A 17,247-nucleotide genomic window follows, 5' to 3' on the forward strand; every position below is an offset into this window, starting at 1 on the left:
TTCAATGCAACCTGCATTGTATAGTGACCTTTATTTGTGGAGCTTTATTTAACAAACTCCACAAATTACTTTGTAAAGATAGACATTCTGTATAGTGATTTGAAGATGTGTAGTACACAACCAGCTGGGATTAGATAACTCTAGTTCCAGACTTTCGAGAGATTTTCTAAGCAAGAGTCAACTGAGCTGTAGGCAAGAAAGAAAAAAAAAGCTTCACATACTTGAGAGCACAGGTCTTTCTTTCTTTTTCTTTCTTTCTTTCTTTCTTTCTTTCTTTCTTTCTTTCTTTCTTTCTTTCTTTCTTTCTTTCTTTCTTTCTTTCTTTCTTTCTTTCTTTCTTTCTTTCTTTCTCTCCTTTCTTTCTTTCTTTTTTTTCTTTCTTCACAAAGTCTGCTACTTTTATATTATTAAATTTCAAAAAAGTTTAATCTATAAGCGAGGAGTAGAAAAGAAAGAGCAGGTGCATAATTTATAGCCTACACCAAGATCCTGTTATATTCACATAACAAATATAACCTCCATCTCTTGCCAAGACACTTTTCAGCTGAATAAGTGATTATAAAAAAATAACGTGATTCACTCATCACAAGGTTTCTAGGTTCGTTTTTTTTTTTTATCACTCGGGAGCTGAAGGGAAATGGTGTAAATTATGGTGACAATTTGAATTTATGCTTCAAATGTCTTGTTTGAGCAATGGAGCAAGGGTGCTACAATTTCTCAAAGATTTGTTTTTATCATCATCTGAGGGACAAATTATATTTTTATTATATTTTTGTTGCATAAGCTTTGCCTTTCTGTTGTGTTTTTTGCTGCTTATTTTCGCTATTTACATTGCACTTGTTGTTATAGGCACCTACACAAACGCATTGAAAATATTGTTAGTCCATGGACACACATTGTTAAAATTGCAAATGAGGCCTAGTGAGTTTGTCACAGCTGCCAGACACAGACACATTGTATCTCATTTTGCTCTCATTGATTTTGCTTCAGTGTGTACACATAAAACATCTGTGTATCTAAAACTAAGTTACAATTGTCCACAATGCATGTAAACATTCTTTTAATAAAAAAATATATATATATTTTAAAAACTTTTTATATATTTTTAGGCTTTTGTTTAAAGCAATGTAATAATGTAGGCCCTATACGTTAGAAACATTTATACAATAAGCATATATCTACTTGTTTACGCTTTCCGATATTTATGTGTCCCCTTGATTCAAAGTAATTTTAAAAGCCGTCTTACCTTTACTTTTTTATGAAGAATATGGGAAACAGAAAAAACGAAGGCGACAGACTATTCCATTAGCTACCATTGTTACCAACTGTAACAAACATATATTTCGATTAATCTTCATAAATCATCTCAGAGTCTGTCTAAATTCACATATCCCTGTATTCCCAATTGTCACTATTTTCTACCGAGCATCCGCTGATAAGGCTGAATAGTTACGCTCTTGTCTTGATTGACAGGTGGGACAGAAGAAATGAGCGCTTCGGGTTGGATGGCTTCACGCTTTTCTAGTCTAGCCGATGGGAATCCGCTCAGTTCGATTCTTATCAATGAAATAATCTTTATTACGATTTTTTGGTATTTTTAAAGCGACGTTTCTTATGCACATTCATGACCTGGTCGATCTAACGCGGCGCTTCTATCCACTCTCCCCCCTCGTCTGACTCATTTGGTCTCGTCCATACTCGCTTTTGATTTTAGTTGTGTTTATGGCATCGTATTCATTCAACGGAAGGTGAAAGTCTGCCGGTCTGCGCCAGTGTCTGATATCAATGGCTTTCAGGGCACAATTTATTTGAATGTCTGGACTTTATACAATTTCTCCCCTAAGAAACCAATGATGGATATCCTATGGATTTTATGGACACTACTACCCTCGGTCCTGGCTGTTGAAGGTAAGATGTTTCTCCCCGTGTTTTGCGAGTCCAGCATCTTGCCGACAGAATGAGAGTTTACGGTCACGGCACGTTAGTTTTGAATGCCATCCTAGAAATAAGATATGAAACAATTTTTTCGCTAATTAACGAATGTGGAATGATACTGGGACAAATGTGATTTTTTTTTTAACGGTTGCTTTCCCCCTGACAAGAACGTATCCCTTTGATAAGGCTTGTTCTGTCATGCGAACTATATAGTTAAAACATCATAGGTGGCTTAGAAACGCATTTATTTGGACAGCATTAGAGTGAGTTTGAGAAATAATATATTTATCATCTTTTCATGTGCAATAGGAGCATTAAAACGCATTGTTTTTTATCCCCACGCGCTGATACGTGTGCGTGCACGAGATTCGCGCCCCTTATTTGTAGGCAATAATTTCAGAGGTGAAATATTAAACACAAACCACTTCCATATATTATTCTTGTTTATTTTTCTTTATTCCTATTTATTTATCTTGTAACGCATTCACGTGTTGTTTTACGCTAGTGTTCAGCGGGAATTCAGAGCTGAAATGGTGATGCTGGACTCAGCATGTTGGACAATGAAGCAGGTTTCCAGTGAGCATACAATAACAAAACAACCATACAGTCCTTTATTCTCACTTACTGACCACACATTCAATCCCTGGCGATTTGAAGTGTATGTCCAGTGAATTATACTCAATGAATTTTAAGTAGGCACTGCTGGTATTACAGGAACCTCTTGTGGCTTTAGTTCTCAAGTTTAATGATACTTGAGTATTGTCATGTAATGGATTAATATAGGCATACTCGATTCTGTACTTTTAGACTGGAGATTTTAACAGAAGATAATTTTTTTCAAGGTTTTATTAAGTTGATCAAATTTAGTATGCTCCAAACACAGTAAGGCTAACAACAGTGTAGTTATGCATAATAAAATATGCATAATAAAATGAACACATTTGCATACTCAGGCACAACTTTTAATTAAATAAGAGTTCATTCAACAGTATGACTGCCTTTTTTTCTTTTGCTAATGAATCTTTCTTAATTTGTTTTATGGAGCAGTATAAACCATAACTACTTTAACATTATTAGGCTATAACTTTTTAAATGTAGGCTATATTGTACTTGGATTTCAATTTCAGATAGCTCTGACCATTAATTATTATACCAATCATGTCACTTGAACAAAGAGGGAAAATATTTAGAGGGTATTTTCCCCCCCCAATACTCGCCAAAAATGTCGATTTTTTTTTCTAGGGCCAGTTTAATTTAATTTAAATGTGCGCACACATTTAATATCAACTAGGCTCGTATGTGCAGTAATTATAATTAAAAAATTAGAAAAAGCCTGAGTGTTTAATAAAGGAATCAAAATTATGTTTTACGTTTACTTTTAGAGGCCTTATGGTCCTCAAAGGTTGTTTGAACTTTTTTTTAAATATAATGTATATGTTGCCTTTAGTATCGTCTTCACTGTTCAGAAAAGTATAAATGATGATTTCAACATTGCTGCTTGGAAAAGAGATTCTAACACGCGCACACACACACACACACACACACACACACACACACACACACACACACACACACACACACACACACACACACACACACACACACACACACACACACACACACACACACACACACACACACACAATATGTAGCCTATTAGTCTTAATGTTTTGAAATGTTTATTTGAATTATTTATATTTTTCTCCTCATCAAGATTTTTTTCCCTTGTGGATCGCTTAATCACAAACCCTGGAGTGATTGGTCGATTTGCATTTTCCTCTGTCTATCACCCTAGTTTTTCAGCCAATGGCGTGAAAGCGCGGCGCTTACACATAAAAAATTAGAGTTGAAAAAGAGGTCAACGCTTGCTCGACCTTAAAAACAAAGTGATGGCAGGCAGTAGATGAGATGGGTAGGTGCGATTTGACGTCATCTTAAAGCCTTATACAACAGTGTTTATCCTCCTCGCTAAAAATCTCAATGAATTTTAGATGTTTTATTTCAGTTGTGAGGATGGAATAGTTCTCTTGTATTTAATTTGTGTGTACTTGTCTCTATGAAATATTATCAGTATAATTTAATTAGGTTGTGTGGTGACCCCCAGGATATAAGATTCTGTTTTTCCTGAGTCTGAGACTCCTTTAGTGGAAGAACTAAGTACTTCAAGTGCTTTTTTTAAACCCACGTTGGATTTGCATATGTGAATTTAGACAGATTTGTGGTTTTGCTCTTTTTTTGTTTTTATTTTAATTTGATGCTGCCAGTCTAAAAGGGGGTTTTGAAGTTTTTGTCACCTTGCATTATGCAGCGGTTTGAACTAGTTACAGTGTAATTTAGTCTTAGTCCTTGTGCCTGTGCGTCTTCAGTGATCAGTAAAAATTTTTATTTGTGTCATTCTTCTATTTCATAGTTCCTAATTTTGCCTTTTTAATTTTTAGCTATTCTGCTTTGCATCTCAGTTGGTTCACAGTGTAATCAAACAATATTCTGTATCAGATTTTACATAAAAAAATAGATTTTTTTACTATATCTGCTGGATTTGCATTATGTGATTTCAAATCACAATGACATGTTTCTTGGTTTTAAAATGTTATTAAGCGGGATATACCATGGATAATGCCACAGCCGAGCTGCATTTTGTTTTTACCACGTCAAGAGTTGGCATCTATTGTAAGTAGGACGCCAGGCGTTCAAAAGATTCCCAGCATGCATTCTATTTTGCTGTCATAATGTCATGATACAATGCGAATTCTCTCTCATCTTGAGACGTCTCATAAGCAGCTGCGTCTGTTCCCATACTGTAAATATCTGAACGCTGATTATATATTGATGTGCTCGTCTACATGATGGATGTTTGTCTTTAGGGTAAAGGGTAAAAATAGCATTTACAGCTGGTTTTAATACGGGCCTTGGTGATAATGTAGTACCACAATACTATTTTTATGACTTGTTTTATCAGAATATTTTCCATATTTCTTTCAGCTTCTGCTTTGTGTACTTTTTGTTTCCAAGAAATACATAGTGGCATTTTGAAGAGATGATTATTTTTTATAATTCTTAATAACGTCTGTTGTTTCATCAGAGAATTTATTGGTCAGTTGATCGTTGTAATGCGATCAAAATATTCCATTTGGTCATACAGTATTTCCGAAGTTATATAAACTACCAAAATAAATCTTGCTTAGCATTTTGTACAAGTGCAAAGTTTGTTTCAGCTAAGCTTTTCATAATCTATTTCCATAATACTCTTAAATAACAGAGAGAGGGGATAATTAAAGCTATTGTTTGTTAACATAGGCCTAGCCGTTTTAGCCCTCATATTAACACTTCCACTTTGAAATGCCTGCCAAGTTTGAATAATCTGCTTTCAAATGTAAATGTGTCACGTCCGTTTCCAACTATACACCGAGTGTGGGCCACTGCAGCATAAGCAGACACATAGCAGTACAGTTTTTCGGGAAGGCAACAAAATGCAGAGTGTGGGGTAGAGAGGTGGTGATAGGGGTTCAGAAGCAGGATTAGATAAAGGTAAAGTGAGCGCCTGCTCGCAATCCTGTGTTTTCTCAGTCCGCTGAATGAGCAGATGCAGGGAGCTCGTCTGCACACCAGCCTCCACAGTGGCGTTCACAAAGAATCCGCCTCCATTCAGCGCCTAATCCATGCTACCCAGGGCCTGGCTATTGTCACTTTGCATGCAAAATTTCAATTAGTGCTGGTACCAGTTGTTTCTCTAGTGAGACGAGTGTCACGTTTCGAGGGAACGGCCGAGGGCTACCTTAACCATGCAGAAAGTCTGGAATAGCAGAGAGACTTTTCTTTTTTTTTGTAGAAATACAGCCGCTTTCAGCACAGCATGCTATCTTTGACAGTGTTGGACTTTAGTTTTTGTTTCACAAGTGTGTCAGTTCTGCTGTGTATTTTAAGCAGATTCTTGTGTTCGGCGAGTGGCTGTGCACTTTAATAATAAACCTGCAATTTAAGGTAGCCTATTCATAGTCTGTCAACTGGGGTGGGCTATATACCGGTAGACATGATTAACTGGTTGAGACTTTGGACTATCGTCTCTATCCAATCTTTTGCATGCTTTTTAAGTATTGCGGTTTAAAAACAAGTGATTTTAAACCGTTGAAGCACAGTAAGCAGAGAAAGACAACTCATTTAGCTATATGCGCGGCTGTCAGAGAGACTGTTTCGCAGCGCTATCTGAGAGACGTGCGCACTAATGTTGTACTGAAATTTTGAAAATGTGACGATTCCAGCATTTTCCTCTAGCATTTTGAGCACTGTTGAACGGATTCTTAGGGCCCTTTCACACCTACCTTTTTTGGTCCGGATTTTCGGACTTTTCAGTTTGATCCGAACCAAAATTACAGGTGTGAAAACTCCCCCGGACCACGGATCAAACTGAACTAAGGTTTGGTTCATTTCTAGTGTGAAAGCATTTTCTGTATGGTTCGAATTTTCAGAAAATTTACAGGAAGTTCCGGTGGTTCCCGCGTAGCCGAAGATAACAAAGATAGCAGGAAAAATTTGCCGTGGTAGCACATGGGGAGAGGAGGAGACGACATAAGTCAACTGGAAAAAAACGCTTGCAGTCTTCTCCTCCTTTCCTGCCGGCGACGATAAAATGTTCGCACGACGAGGACGTTCATTTAGCCTAGTTGTTGCTGCAGGTAGTAATGCCATAATAATAACAATATAGTTTAAACGATATGCGTCTGTTCATTCATTGTTGTCAAAGTTACCCGCCGAACTGACAACACGCTGACGTCAGACGCACGTCCATTTTACAAACCAATCAATGTCCAGATGCAGCCCACCTAGATGATGATGACAGGACGCAAGTATTTCATGAAAATTTCTTTAGTCCGCTCGCATTATTGCAATGTGAAACCAAACCAAACCTTACTGAATGTATAATATGTATAAAAACTTTGGTGCGGACTTTCAGGTGTGAAAACGCCCTAAAACACCTCTGATTGGCTATTGTGTTCACGCGCTCAACCTATAGCCTATGTCTTTGATTGGCTACAATGATCTTTCAGAGGATCTGTCTATCAGCAGATATATTAGAGATCCGTCTTCTGTGTTCTGTGTAAGTGTTTGGTGAAGAGCGTCAAAGACTTCTATTTACATGTTTTTGAAGTCAAGTCAAGTCACCTTTATTTATATAGGCCTAGCGCTTTTTACAATACAGATTGTATCAAAGCAGCTTCACAGTGATAACATGAAAATAATACAAAAAACAATTTCATCATCGTCCACCTTTAAGGCAGATCTATAATATTGTTGAATATTAAATGTCCCCAACTAAGCAAGCCAGAAGGTAAGGCAACAGCGGCAAGGAACCAAAACTCCATCAGGCGACAGAATGGAGAAAAAAACCTTGGGAGAACCCAGGCTCAGTCGGGGGCCAGTTCTCCTCTGGCCAACGAGCGAACAGTGGATGATTATGATTCAGAAGCATTACAGGTCAGAAGTTCAGAATGAATCAGAGTATTTGTCCAGTTCCGGTTGGTTGAAGTCGGAGTGGAGAGGAGGAGAGACTGGTTGACACTTCAGGTCAGCGTCGTTGTCGTGTCCTGGTGCTGGTCCTTGATCATTGTAGCCAATCACAGACATGTTTAGCGCGTGAACACAATGGCCAATCAGAGGCGTTTAAGAATCCGCTCAACAGCGCTCAAAATGGGAAATGCTGGTTTCGCCACATTTTTTAAATTCGGTACTTTTGACAATACTAGTGCCCATTTGAAGCGTGTGAGAACTGAACTGAGTTCTTTTTGCAGGCTAATTGAGCTTAAACGGTTAAATACCCATACTTATGTGTCAAAGTGATCATGTCTTTGCTAGTAAACACAGTCATTTATGTCTTAAAGGGCACCTATTATGCACCTTTTCACAAGATGTAAAATAAGTATCTGATGTCCACAGAGTGTGTGAAGTTTTAGCTTAAAATACCCCACAGATATTTTTTTACAGCTTGTTTAAATTGTCACTTTTTGGGGCTCAGAAAAACGCACCGTTTTAGTGTGTATCTCTTTAAATGCAAACGAGCTGCTGCTGCCGTTCGAGAGGACGGAGCCTGTCAGGACAATATCATCTCACAGAATGATAATATCAAAACAAACTCTCAGTAGTTCATTTTGACCCGGAGTCAGACAATAATCCCCACAGAGCCAGAGCATGCTGTATGGAGGAAGAACAGGTAGCCTATAGTTTAGTTTAATTGCGGTTATAATGTATTTGTCATCTGCTTTTATCACTATTAACACAAGCTCGCTGTAGCGGACCACATCTGAATGATGGCCAAAAATATACTGATGAGTTCAATGAAGTTTATTGTACATCACACAAAAGGTGAAGCGTCAATTTTACTCCAGAAAATCAGTGTAAGAGCTGAATAAACACAGTTAAAAGAAGTGTCTCTCTCTCTCTCTCTCTCTCTCTCTACAACTGCTCCACCGTCAAAACAATGGCGGACTGTGTTTAGCTCACTCAGGGCAGGTCTATGCTCAAACTGCAGTGTCAGTCAACAGTCATGGGAGGGGCTTGTGCAAATCTACGTCACATTGCCCTAATCTGAGAACGGCTTGTTCTGAGACAATGCTTATGATTTATGGGGATAAAAAAAAAAAGCACTGGGTGGATTTTTATCATTATAGGGTGCTTGCACACACTGCCAACACACAAATTTATGTTCAAACGCCATGCAAAAGTGAATTTTGCATAATAGGTGCCCTTTAAGTGAACGTAAACAGTTGTGAAAGAATGCGCACGAGTATTCGATCCGTGCAGTATAGGCCTTAAAGCGACAGCATCCAAATTTACTTGCTGTTGTTAAATAATGTTAATCAAACAACAACCACTGCTCTTCACTGAATCACTTTTGTAACTTAATTATGAATAAATGTATAGCCTATGTAATTTACACAGGGAAGACTTTGCCGTGTTTGATTACTTAGCCTAGTATTTCTTATTGCTTGACAGTTTTCTGGTAGGTCTATTTAATTTTTAGTTTTTTATCTATTATTGTATTGTTTTCCTATAACCTATGCGTGTAATTAGTTTATTTGTTCTTTGTATCACTGTTTATTTGTATTCAGTAAGCTTGAATAAGCTTGAGTTTTTTTTTAACTTAGGCTATTAGTTTTTTGTGATATCTAAAATGGTGATAAGAATTCTGAAATTTCAAAGGTATTAATTTTTTATATCCTAAAAAACATATTTAAAGCAAAAATAACTATATTGTGATGTCGTTATCGTGAGATACAATTACTAAAAGATTTTGATCATATCGCCCACCCACCCCTATTGTCAATAGTCACCATATCAAGGATGTTTACTTTTGTTTAAGTGAGGAAATATTTTAAACAAAACATGCCAGTCAGAGTTAACTCATCTTGCTATATAATATGACTGGCAATTTAGCAGAAATTGTAAAATAATTTTAGTGATGACTGCCAAACTTATGCTCATTACTCCTCTCTTCAGCATTTGACCATGGCCATGTGATCCACGGGCACTGGATCTCAGTGTAACTATTTGACTGTAATATAGGGTTTCTTTGGTCAGGTCCAGGCAGTTTCCTGCAAGTGCTTTCCGAGTGACTGAAGGGAGTATAAAGGGAGTTTCCAGTGAGCATCAGAGGCGGATCAGAGGCACTCTGTACCACATTCCTCCCCTCTAAATCAGTCTGAAGAGTGATGTCACTCTATCCATAGTGAGGCTCTCACACCCCCAGTGTAATATAAATCTATCTCCCTTCAAAGCTCAGACTGTTCCTTGCATCATAGTCTACATCCACTGTGAAATGTTAATGATCCGATATTTTGACATACCTATTTTTTTCTACTTCCATTAATACTCCACCAAAATGCACTAGGCTGAATCATAATTATTGAAGAAGCTTACTAATGTTTTACATGAAGGCTACTGAATTTGACATTATATTTTGTGTTCTTGTGTAGTGTTCTCGTTCCTGGCAATTTGATGTTTTGTTCAAATTGAAGTTAACTTTTTTTTGTCCTAAACAAACTTTAGCCTATTTACAATTGTAGGTTCACAAAAACATGAATGCAGCTGTTGTCAATCAATTAAAATCACTTGTATTTTTGTTTCATATTATGTTCTGTACATATATTTAGGTAATTCTGTGCTTATTTACACAGGGTCTCAAAGCTGAAGGACCGTATTCTTTAGTCATAATAACAATAACATGTCATGGCAATTTGACCACCTGACTTTAGTATTAGTGTAGCGAGTGGACAAATGAGGGACTGTATGCTACAGAATACTGTACTACTTACAGAGGATCGGTTGAGTGTGTGGTTGAAGGTCATGTGGGTTTTTCTTGAAACAGCTAAATGATAGCTGTGTTTTTCTACCTTGAGGTGATAATTGTTTCAATCTGCAGTACAGGACAAGACTCAGGCTGCGGTTCAGGACAGAGCTAGAGAGACTTTACATAGAACATATTTAAATCATGGCATGATTAGATCATTTAATCTATGTTTGTGTGCATAGATTAATGCATCCTAATCAATCCATTTAATCATGTCTAAGTGCTTACTGGTGGATCAGAATGGCTCTCTCATTCCCATCGGCCTAGTTTGCGAGAACGTTTATCTTTACTGTACCAAATGCAGCGCAAACTGTCTCCTGCAATTTACTAAGCATTCTGCAAAACACATTGAAAATGAAATATGCAGGCAGTCCTTTACTCCTTAGAGCTGTGAGCAATGCGATTACTCATGCATATGTAAGCTCCCATTGTTCAATCTATGTTTATGTAGCCATAATAATACGCCCAGTTAAAAGGTGGTCTTAGGGGATGAACATCCGTCATGCACGTCATACTGCAAGTGATCCTAGACCTCAAATATGTTGTAACATCACCTAGGATGTTGGAGTATTGATTTTTGCTCAGTTCATCTATGGACCCCTGAATGTGATTTTTACTGTACATCGAGCTTGTGGCACTGGGAGCAGTTTAGCTAATTAAGTTTCAGTTGGCTGGTTGTCTTAAGGGGCTAATTAAAGCAGCCTAATTGCATAAAACCAGCCCTCGCTTTGTGCTTGCAAGGCCACTTAACCACTGTTATAGGACCATTGGTATTTTCGGGACTCAGAAAGCTTTTTGACACTTTTAGTATCCACATGAACCACATTTTAATAACATGTGTGATAGTTGTAATCACATAAACTTGATACAGTTGATACTGAAATATTGGATCAGTGTCACAAGTGGCCAATTATAAAATTAGGGTGAGAGAACAAACAAACAAATTAATGAATCATCCTGTCTGCACCTGTGAAGAAATGCAAATGATACTTGTTGGATCATGCGGTTTGTGTTTTCTGAAAGAACAAACAAATTTCTGTGTCAATCTTAAAGAAATAGTTCATCTAAAAATTAAAGTATAATAATGTGGATAAATAAAACACAAACTGTGGTTTAAATTCAAACTTTTCTACTCAATAATTCAAGTCAATAATTATCGATACCGAACGATATGAAACATTATATCGTGATATTTTTTTTTAGCTATATCACACAGCCCTGCTTCTGTAGAACACAAAGGCAGATATTTTGGAAAAATATTTTTTCTTTCATAAAGTGAAAGTCAATAGGCTTTAATGTGTTTTTGACTCTCATTGTATGGGCAAACGAGTTTTTCAAAATCATAAAAAAAAAAAAAAAAGTCATACATATTTGGAATGTCATAAAAAGGGTGGGTAAATTATGACACAATTTTCATTTTTGGTTCAACTATCCTTCTAAGAACAATCCTCCTGAGCTGAAGTTAGTGACAGTTGTGTTCTTGCAGGAGGTCAGACCTTGTACGCACACTATTAAACATCTGCCTTCCATCAAAGCATTCGACAAACACAATTCCTCTGAACTGGTGCAGTGTTGCTCTGTGTCTCCCAGAGTACAGTCTGTCTTCAGAGATAAAGGCAGGCTGATTGCATCCTCATCTGCATCACAAAGGAAAGCCGCGTTCACCTGAACTGCTGTTACCCAGCACACACACTTGACGTCTCCTGGCATTTCTGCCACGCATGATGTCTGCCAGGCTTTGACTGCATACTTCCTCTCTCTCAGGCTGGAGGGCTGACGGCTTGACTTATATGTGACCATTGGTCCTGTTATAACTCGGTCTGATGTTATTGCTTCATCCCTGTCAATGGCTATGCAGCAATGGTCTCGGACCGCTATGACGCTGACTCTCCCATTGCTTAGGGCTGGGTCACAACATGCACTCGCAACCAGAAAGCTTTCTTTTCCCAGAAAGGAGTGGAAGGGTCTCTGTTAGCCACAGGATGCCTTTTTGTTGTTTCATTGCCTTTAGACCCCCGAATGCTGTGATAGATGCCTTGCAGTGTTTATCCCTCAGTGGACTCTAATTGTTGAGAGGTGAATTCCTGCTATTTTCGTAATTAAACAAACTGTGAATTCTCTACATTCCGGGCAATCGAACTACTGGGCAAGGGAGTAAGCAGCGAACTTGGGTTAATTTGCTAAAGTATAAACATTCATTGATTGCTACCGCAGTATTTTTATATTGATGCCTTTTCCTTCCACACTAGTGCTGAATTACACTTCTCACTTGGTTGTTTTCCACAAGAATCAGACTGGTTTGGCAGTGCAATGAGAACTAGAACAAGCGCAGTTTTAGGCTATGTGTCAGCCTTCTCCTTACAGGATTAACACCCGGACTCCATTCCCAGGCCACCTGTGACTTTTTCATGGCTAATCTAAGTTTGCATGCTATGGGCCCTCTGGTGACAGAATTATGTTGAAATAATTTGTAGGGGGTCCAATTGCCACTTTCCTACTCTGCTTAATAAAGAACAATTTGAAATTAAATACAGCTATTTGACTTCCCTCCACTTGTGTTTAGAAATTCTCCACTAGTGGATGCCCAGGCTGTTTTTGACACGCCAAGCTAATCAAAGTTACCTGTCGCTGAAAGGCGAAGTGCGCCAAAGAGAAAAAGTGTTACCATGGAGCTATTTGTTTGCATATAATTGCATTAGCTTGGCACAGAGGGAATTAGCAGAGATAATTGAGCGATTTGGCCCATAGCTGTGACTTGACTGCACTCAGAAAGGGCGGGCGGGGACAGGGTAATACTCTGTTGTATTCCTATTAATTCATAAGTAATTTGAACCCTTTAGAACGTCTTTATTTGTTGTTCTGACTTGAAGTTGAGATCATAGCATCATAATAGAAGGTATAATTAAATGTTTATGGTTTGTTGGTGATTCCATTAATTGTATGTTTACATTAGTGATTCCATTAATTGTATGTTTACATTAGTAAGCTTCACATCAGCCATTGGAATAGAGTAGAATACAAACAGACTTAAATCAAAGCTGGAATTGAAGGTGGGGAGATATAAAGATCTTTTTTTTTACACAGGGGTCACATAGGGGTGGGCGATATGGCAAAAATATAATATCACGATTTTTTTCAGGAAAATCACGATTCACGATTTTATCACGATTCCTTTTCATGTTGGTTTTACTATTTTGCAAGTGACTGAGCATCACAGCCAAACTAATGTCCCTATTTTAAAAACAAAGCCTTAGGTAACAACATATAAAATAAAAAAGAATGGCAGACATTTAGGCCAAAGTGGCGAAGATAAAAAATATTTGTCATTGTCTTTGTTATTAAAAATTAAGAACAAAGATACACATACACAACTTAATATACAAATTAAATAAACTGTGCTTTATTTTTTCAGCTACAGGTGTATTTAACAGCATTGAAGAAAGTAATTAAATGAACAAATATGAAAATAAAACACAACATCGACTTCACTGTATAAATTTTACATTGATTCTTATTAAAGCTACTATTAAAGTTCTCAGTCAAGAGTGAGTGAGATGCTCTTTGTATTTTGTTGTTTTATTAACATAGTTCTCCCAAAAATTTTAATTCTCTCAAGCCGCTTTAAACCCGAATAAGTCTCCCTCTTCTGTTGAAAATAAAAGTTATTTGGAGGAATGTGGGTAAACAAACAGTTGATGTACCCCAGAGACTTCCATAATAGTTTTTTCCTACTATGGTAATCAATGGGGACCAGCAACCGTTAGCCACACTCCTCAAAATATCTTCTTTTGTGTTCAGCACAAGAAATAAATTAATACAGGTTTGGAACAACATTAGAGAGTGAGTAAATAATGACAGAATTTTTATTTTTGGGTAACTGTCCCTTTAAGGACAAGCGGCAGCATGTTTACTATTAGGGCTACTGTCACTTTAAGATCTGCGCGCAACGAGTCAACACGCATTTGACAAGGCAGATTTGTTCTATTGTTCTTTCACTTTAGACATAACCAACTTTGTTTATGTAAACCTTGTGTGTATTTGACAGTATTAGCGCAATAAGATAACTTAGTTCAGTAACGGGTGCTGTTAGACAGGCTTTTGCATGTGCGCGTGTCGGGTCTATTGCGCTCAGAAAAGCGCCCGTTAGAACAGCGCATCAGCAGCGAATGACATGTTTAACCGGCAAGGCTTTAAAGCACATGCAAATAATTCATTTTTATGAACTAGAGTGTCCCGTTCCTCTGCATTTCATGTGGATATACGTCGCGCTGTACAGTATGTTGAGACGGAGGCGCCAGAAATGCAAACTGATAAAATGCACGATCCTACGATATTTCTTCAAAAGCAGATCGTGGAGACATTTTAATCGTCCACGATCAAAAATCGTAATATCGCACACCCCTAGGGTCACAGCAACAGAATAGTATATAGGCCTAATGTTTTACTAGGGGTTAAGCAGCTGCAGTCCAGTTAGGACTGGGCCATGGTGGACTTCCTTTTTCTCTGAATTATCTCCAATAAGCACCGTGGGTGGGTTGAGCTTAGCAAGGGGGAGCAGGTGGGTGTGATGGTCAATAGAATTATTTAGGCATTAAGACGTCTTTTTTCTTAATAAATGTGTCTAGACATTGAAACCCTATTTTGGAAGGGCCTCAATTGTCATATACAGTCAAAAAGATGCTTGCAGTTAGGGTCGAAGTATCTATTTATTTGTAAATAAAACTCGCCACTTGGCTAGAAGGAATGGCAACGTCATTCAATTCGTCATGATTTGTTCAACATTGATAATAATAAGAAATTCTTTAGCACCAAATCAGCATATTAGAATGATTTCTGAAGGATTATGTGACACTTTAAGACTGGTGCAATGGGTGGTGAAAATTCAGCTTTGTCATCACAGGATTACATTAAATGTAGCCTAATACATTTAATGAATTATAATAAAAATTTTATTCAATTATGTAGGCTAATAATTATGAAATAGGACCGCCAAGCGAAAATATGAGAGCATTTATGCTTTTGTGGCAGAGGCGGTTTCATGACAGAGAGAGTGGCTCATCTCGAAATTATGCTAAATGCAATTTGATGTCCTTAATTTAAGAAAATTTTACATTTTCTCAGTTCACCGTTTTATGCATGGGGAGGCAAAAAGGTAAGTTTGAATTTGAATCCTCATCAGCATTCATTTATTCAGAGATGTCATTTGACGTTTCAAGCAAATATGGATAAAGATTTAGAATGATAAGCAACCCATTATTTGAGATCAAGCTCATCAATTAGAATGCAACAGCAATTATCAATGGGAAATGTGATGCCTCAATAATGAGAGGTAATTTTGTTTCCTTTTTCAAATTTAACTGAAAAAAAAGAAGCTTTTGGTATCAGCTCTTCAAAACTAAAAAGATTAGTGTGTCCCTCCAAAAAAGTTTTTTCTTATTAGCCAAGTTACTGGGGTATGTGTCCTTTGGGGTTGGTTAAACAATGTCTGGAACAACTGTAGCCATGAAGTAACACTGCTCGCTGAAACAGGACCGCAATATACTGTATGGTATAGCAAAGAGTGATGACTATTTTCCATACCTTCCACAAGCTCTACCTTTCAGATAATAATCATCATGGATCATCCAGGCAGGCAGCTGGAAAATCTATACAGCCTCCTGAGGGAATGAATGTGAAGAGGAGGATGTGAGGTGGTTCTATGAAAATGAATAAGTCATGTGATGGAGTTAATGTGCAAAATGTTATTTTTCATGCCGCGTATGCTGAATGCCGTTTTTATCTGACACTAACACAAGATGTCATGTGCATAGGTTTAGCTAGGATGTCAGTTCCAAGCATTACCCACAATCCATCAGCATCACGCTCAACCACAGTGGCTTTGCGAATACACTGCAAGGCGATGATCAGGTCCTATAGAATAATATGTAAATTGGATCGATTCTCTGTGGATATTATCAGTGTTTTCATAGTAGACATCTCTGCCACCTGTGCTGTTTATCATGAGTCATATGAGCCTAATCAGTCTAGGGAAATAAACAATACCTCCCAGCCAATTTCCCCTGTTTAAGAGACACCGTCCCAATAGGAGTGGCCTGGCATATCAATTACAACATTGTGCGGCCTGATTTCTTCTTTGTTACGAAACACTTTAGAGTCACGCATTGAGAAAACACAGCTCTGCGTTTGATGAATGAGCCTTTCGCTGGCTCAACTGTCATATGTTTAAATCTTTTGAGCTTTGGCTCTCATTGTTAAGATCATTCTCACCCTTTAAAACTAATTTCTTTGATTTCTCGCCATGTGCCGTTTTACTGGTCCAAGTAAGTAATTTATATGAAACAGAGCTTTTGTCTGTGCTCCCTTTTGGCAAAGCACCTATGTATGATATCAATCAGTCTGGGGGGATTTTTTATTATTAGCTAAATTAAACAGTAGCCGTTGATTAAGCGATAACATAAATCTGCATTTGATGTTTTTGGTGGGCTTAGAGTGAATTATTAAGAGCCACCCCCAAAACTCAACACCGTGTGTGGAGTTGGTGACATGAAGGCGTTTTCCCGCTGCAGGGCTGTCTCTTGATACATTTGCTTTCTCTCTGCGGCCTGCGGTGATATGTGGCAGACACATTGCATGCATGTGGTAACTGTACGGGTCCCTCGACGGGCTCTCTCTCGTCAGAGGGGCCTGGCTCATAGAGTGATTGGAAAAACATGTTCTTGATTACACAGTTTGGGCACAGAACATGTTGGGTTTTTACCTAAATGTCCCTCTTTTCTGTATGCTTCTTGGGTCTTTTGAGTGATGGGGCTGGAAAGGCCACTTATTCCTACAACGCCCCCCTCCCCCCCGTCTGGGATGAAGAATGGGCCCACGCTTCTTCTGATGCATACCGTGCGAGGCCGCTCTTTGTGGGGACCATATGGCTCAGGCTGTTGCGTGGTGATATATGGCTGCCGAAGCACCTGCAGGAT

General features: G+C 38.0%; 2 protein-coding genes across 6 annotated transcripts in view; one reads left to right on the forward strand and one right to left on the reverse strand.

Moving 5' to 3' along the window:
- Positions 1 to 1,462, reverse strand: part of lactbl1b (lactamase, beta-like 1b) — a 46,335-nt gene extending 44,873 nt beyond the window's left edge. Inside the window, exon 1 of one of the 2 annotated variants that reach the window (XM_079596910.1) lies at positions 1,247 to 1,462. The gene's annotated coding sequence lies outside the window, so the exon portion shown is untranslated. The remainder of the gene's footprint in view (positions 1 to 1,246) is intronic. The other variant, XM_079596909.1, reaches the window with a different exon arrangement.
- Positions 1 to 17,247, forward strand: part of ephb2b (eph receptor B2b) — a 160,835-nt gene that overhangs the window by 21,859 nt on the left and 121,729 nt on the right. The window contains exon 1 of one of the 4 annotated variants that reach the window (XM_079596903.1): positions 1,737 to 1,908. The exons of 1 other annotated variant lie outside the window; for it this stretch is intronic. In XM_079596903.1, the coding sequence (XP_079453029.1) occupies positions 1,851 to 1,908 (58 nt within the window). In that variant the 5' untranslated portion in view covers positions 1,737 to 1,850. Of the gene's footprint in view, positions 1 to 1,736; positions 1,909 to 2,483; positions 2,512 to 17,247 lie in introns of those variants that run through there. 2 more of the 4 variants (XM_079596902.1, XM_079596904.1) reach the window with 2 other exon arrangements.

This window comes from Phoxinus phoxinus (assembly GCF_949152265.1).
Source record: "Phoxinus phoxinus genome assembly, chromosome: 22".
NCBI classification, from domain to species: Eukaryota; Metazoa; Chordata; class Actinopteri; order Cypriniformes; family Leuciscidae; genus Phoxinus; species Phoxinus phoxinus.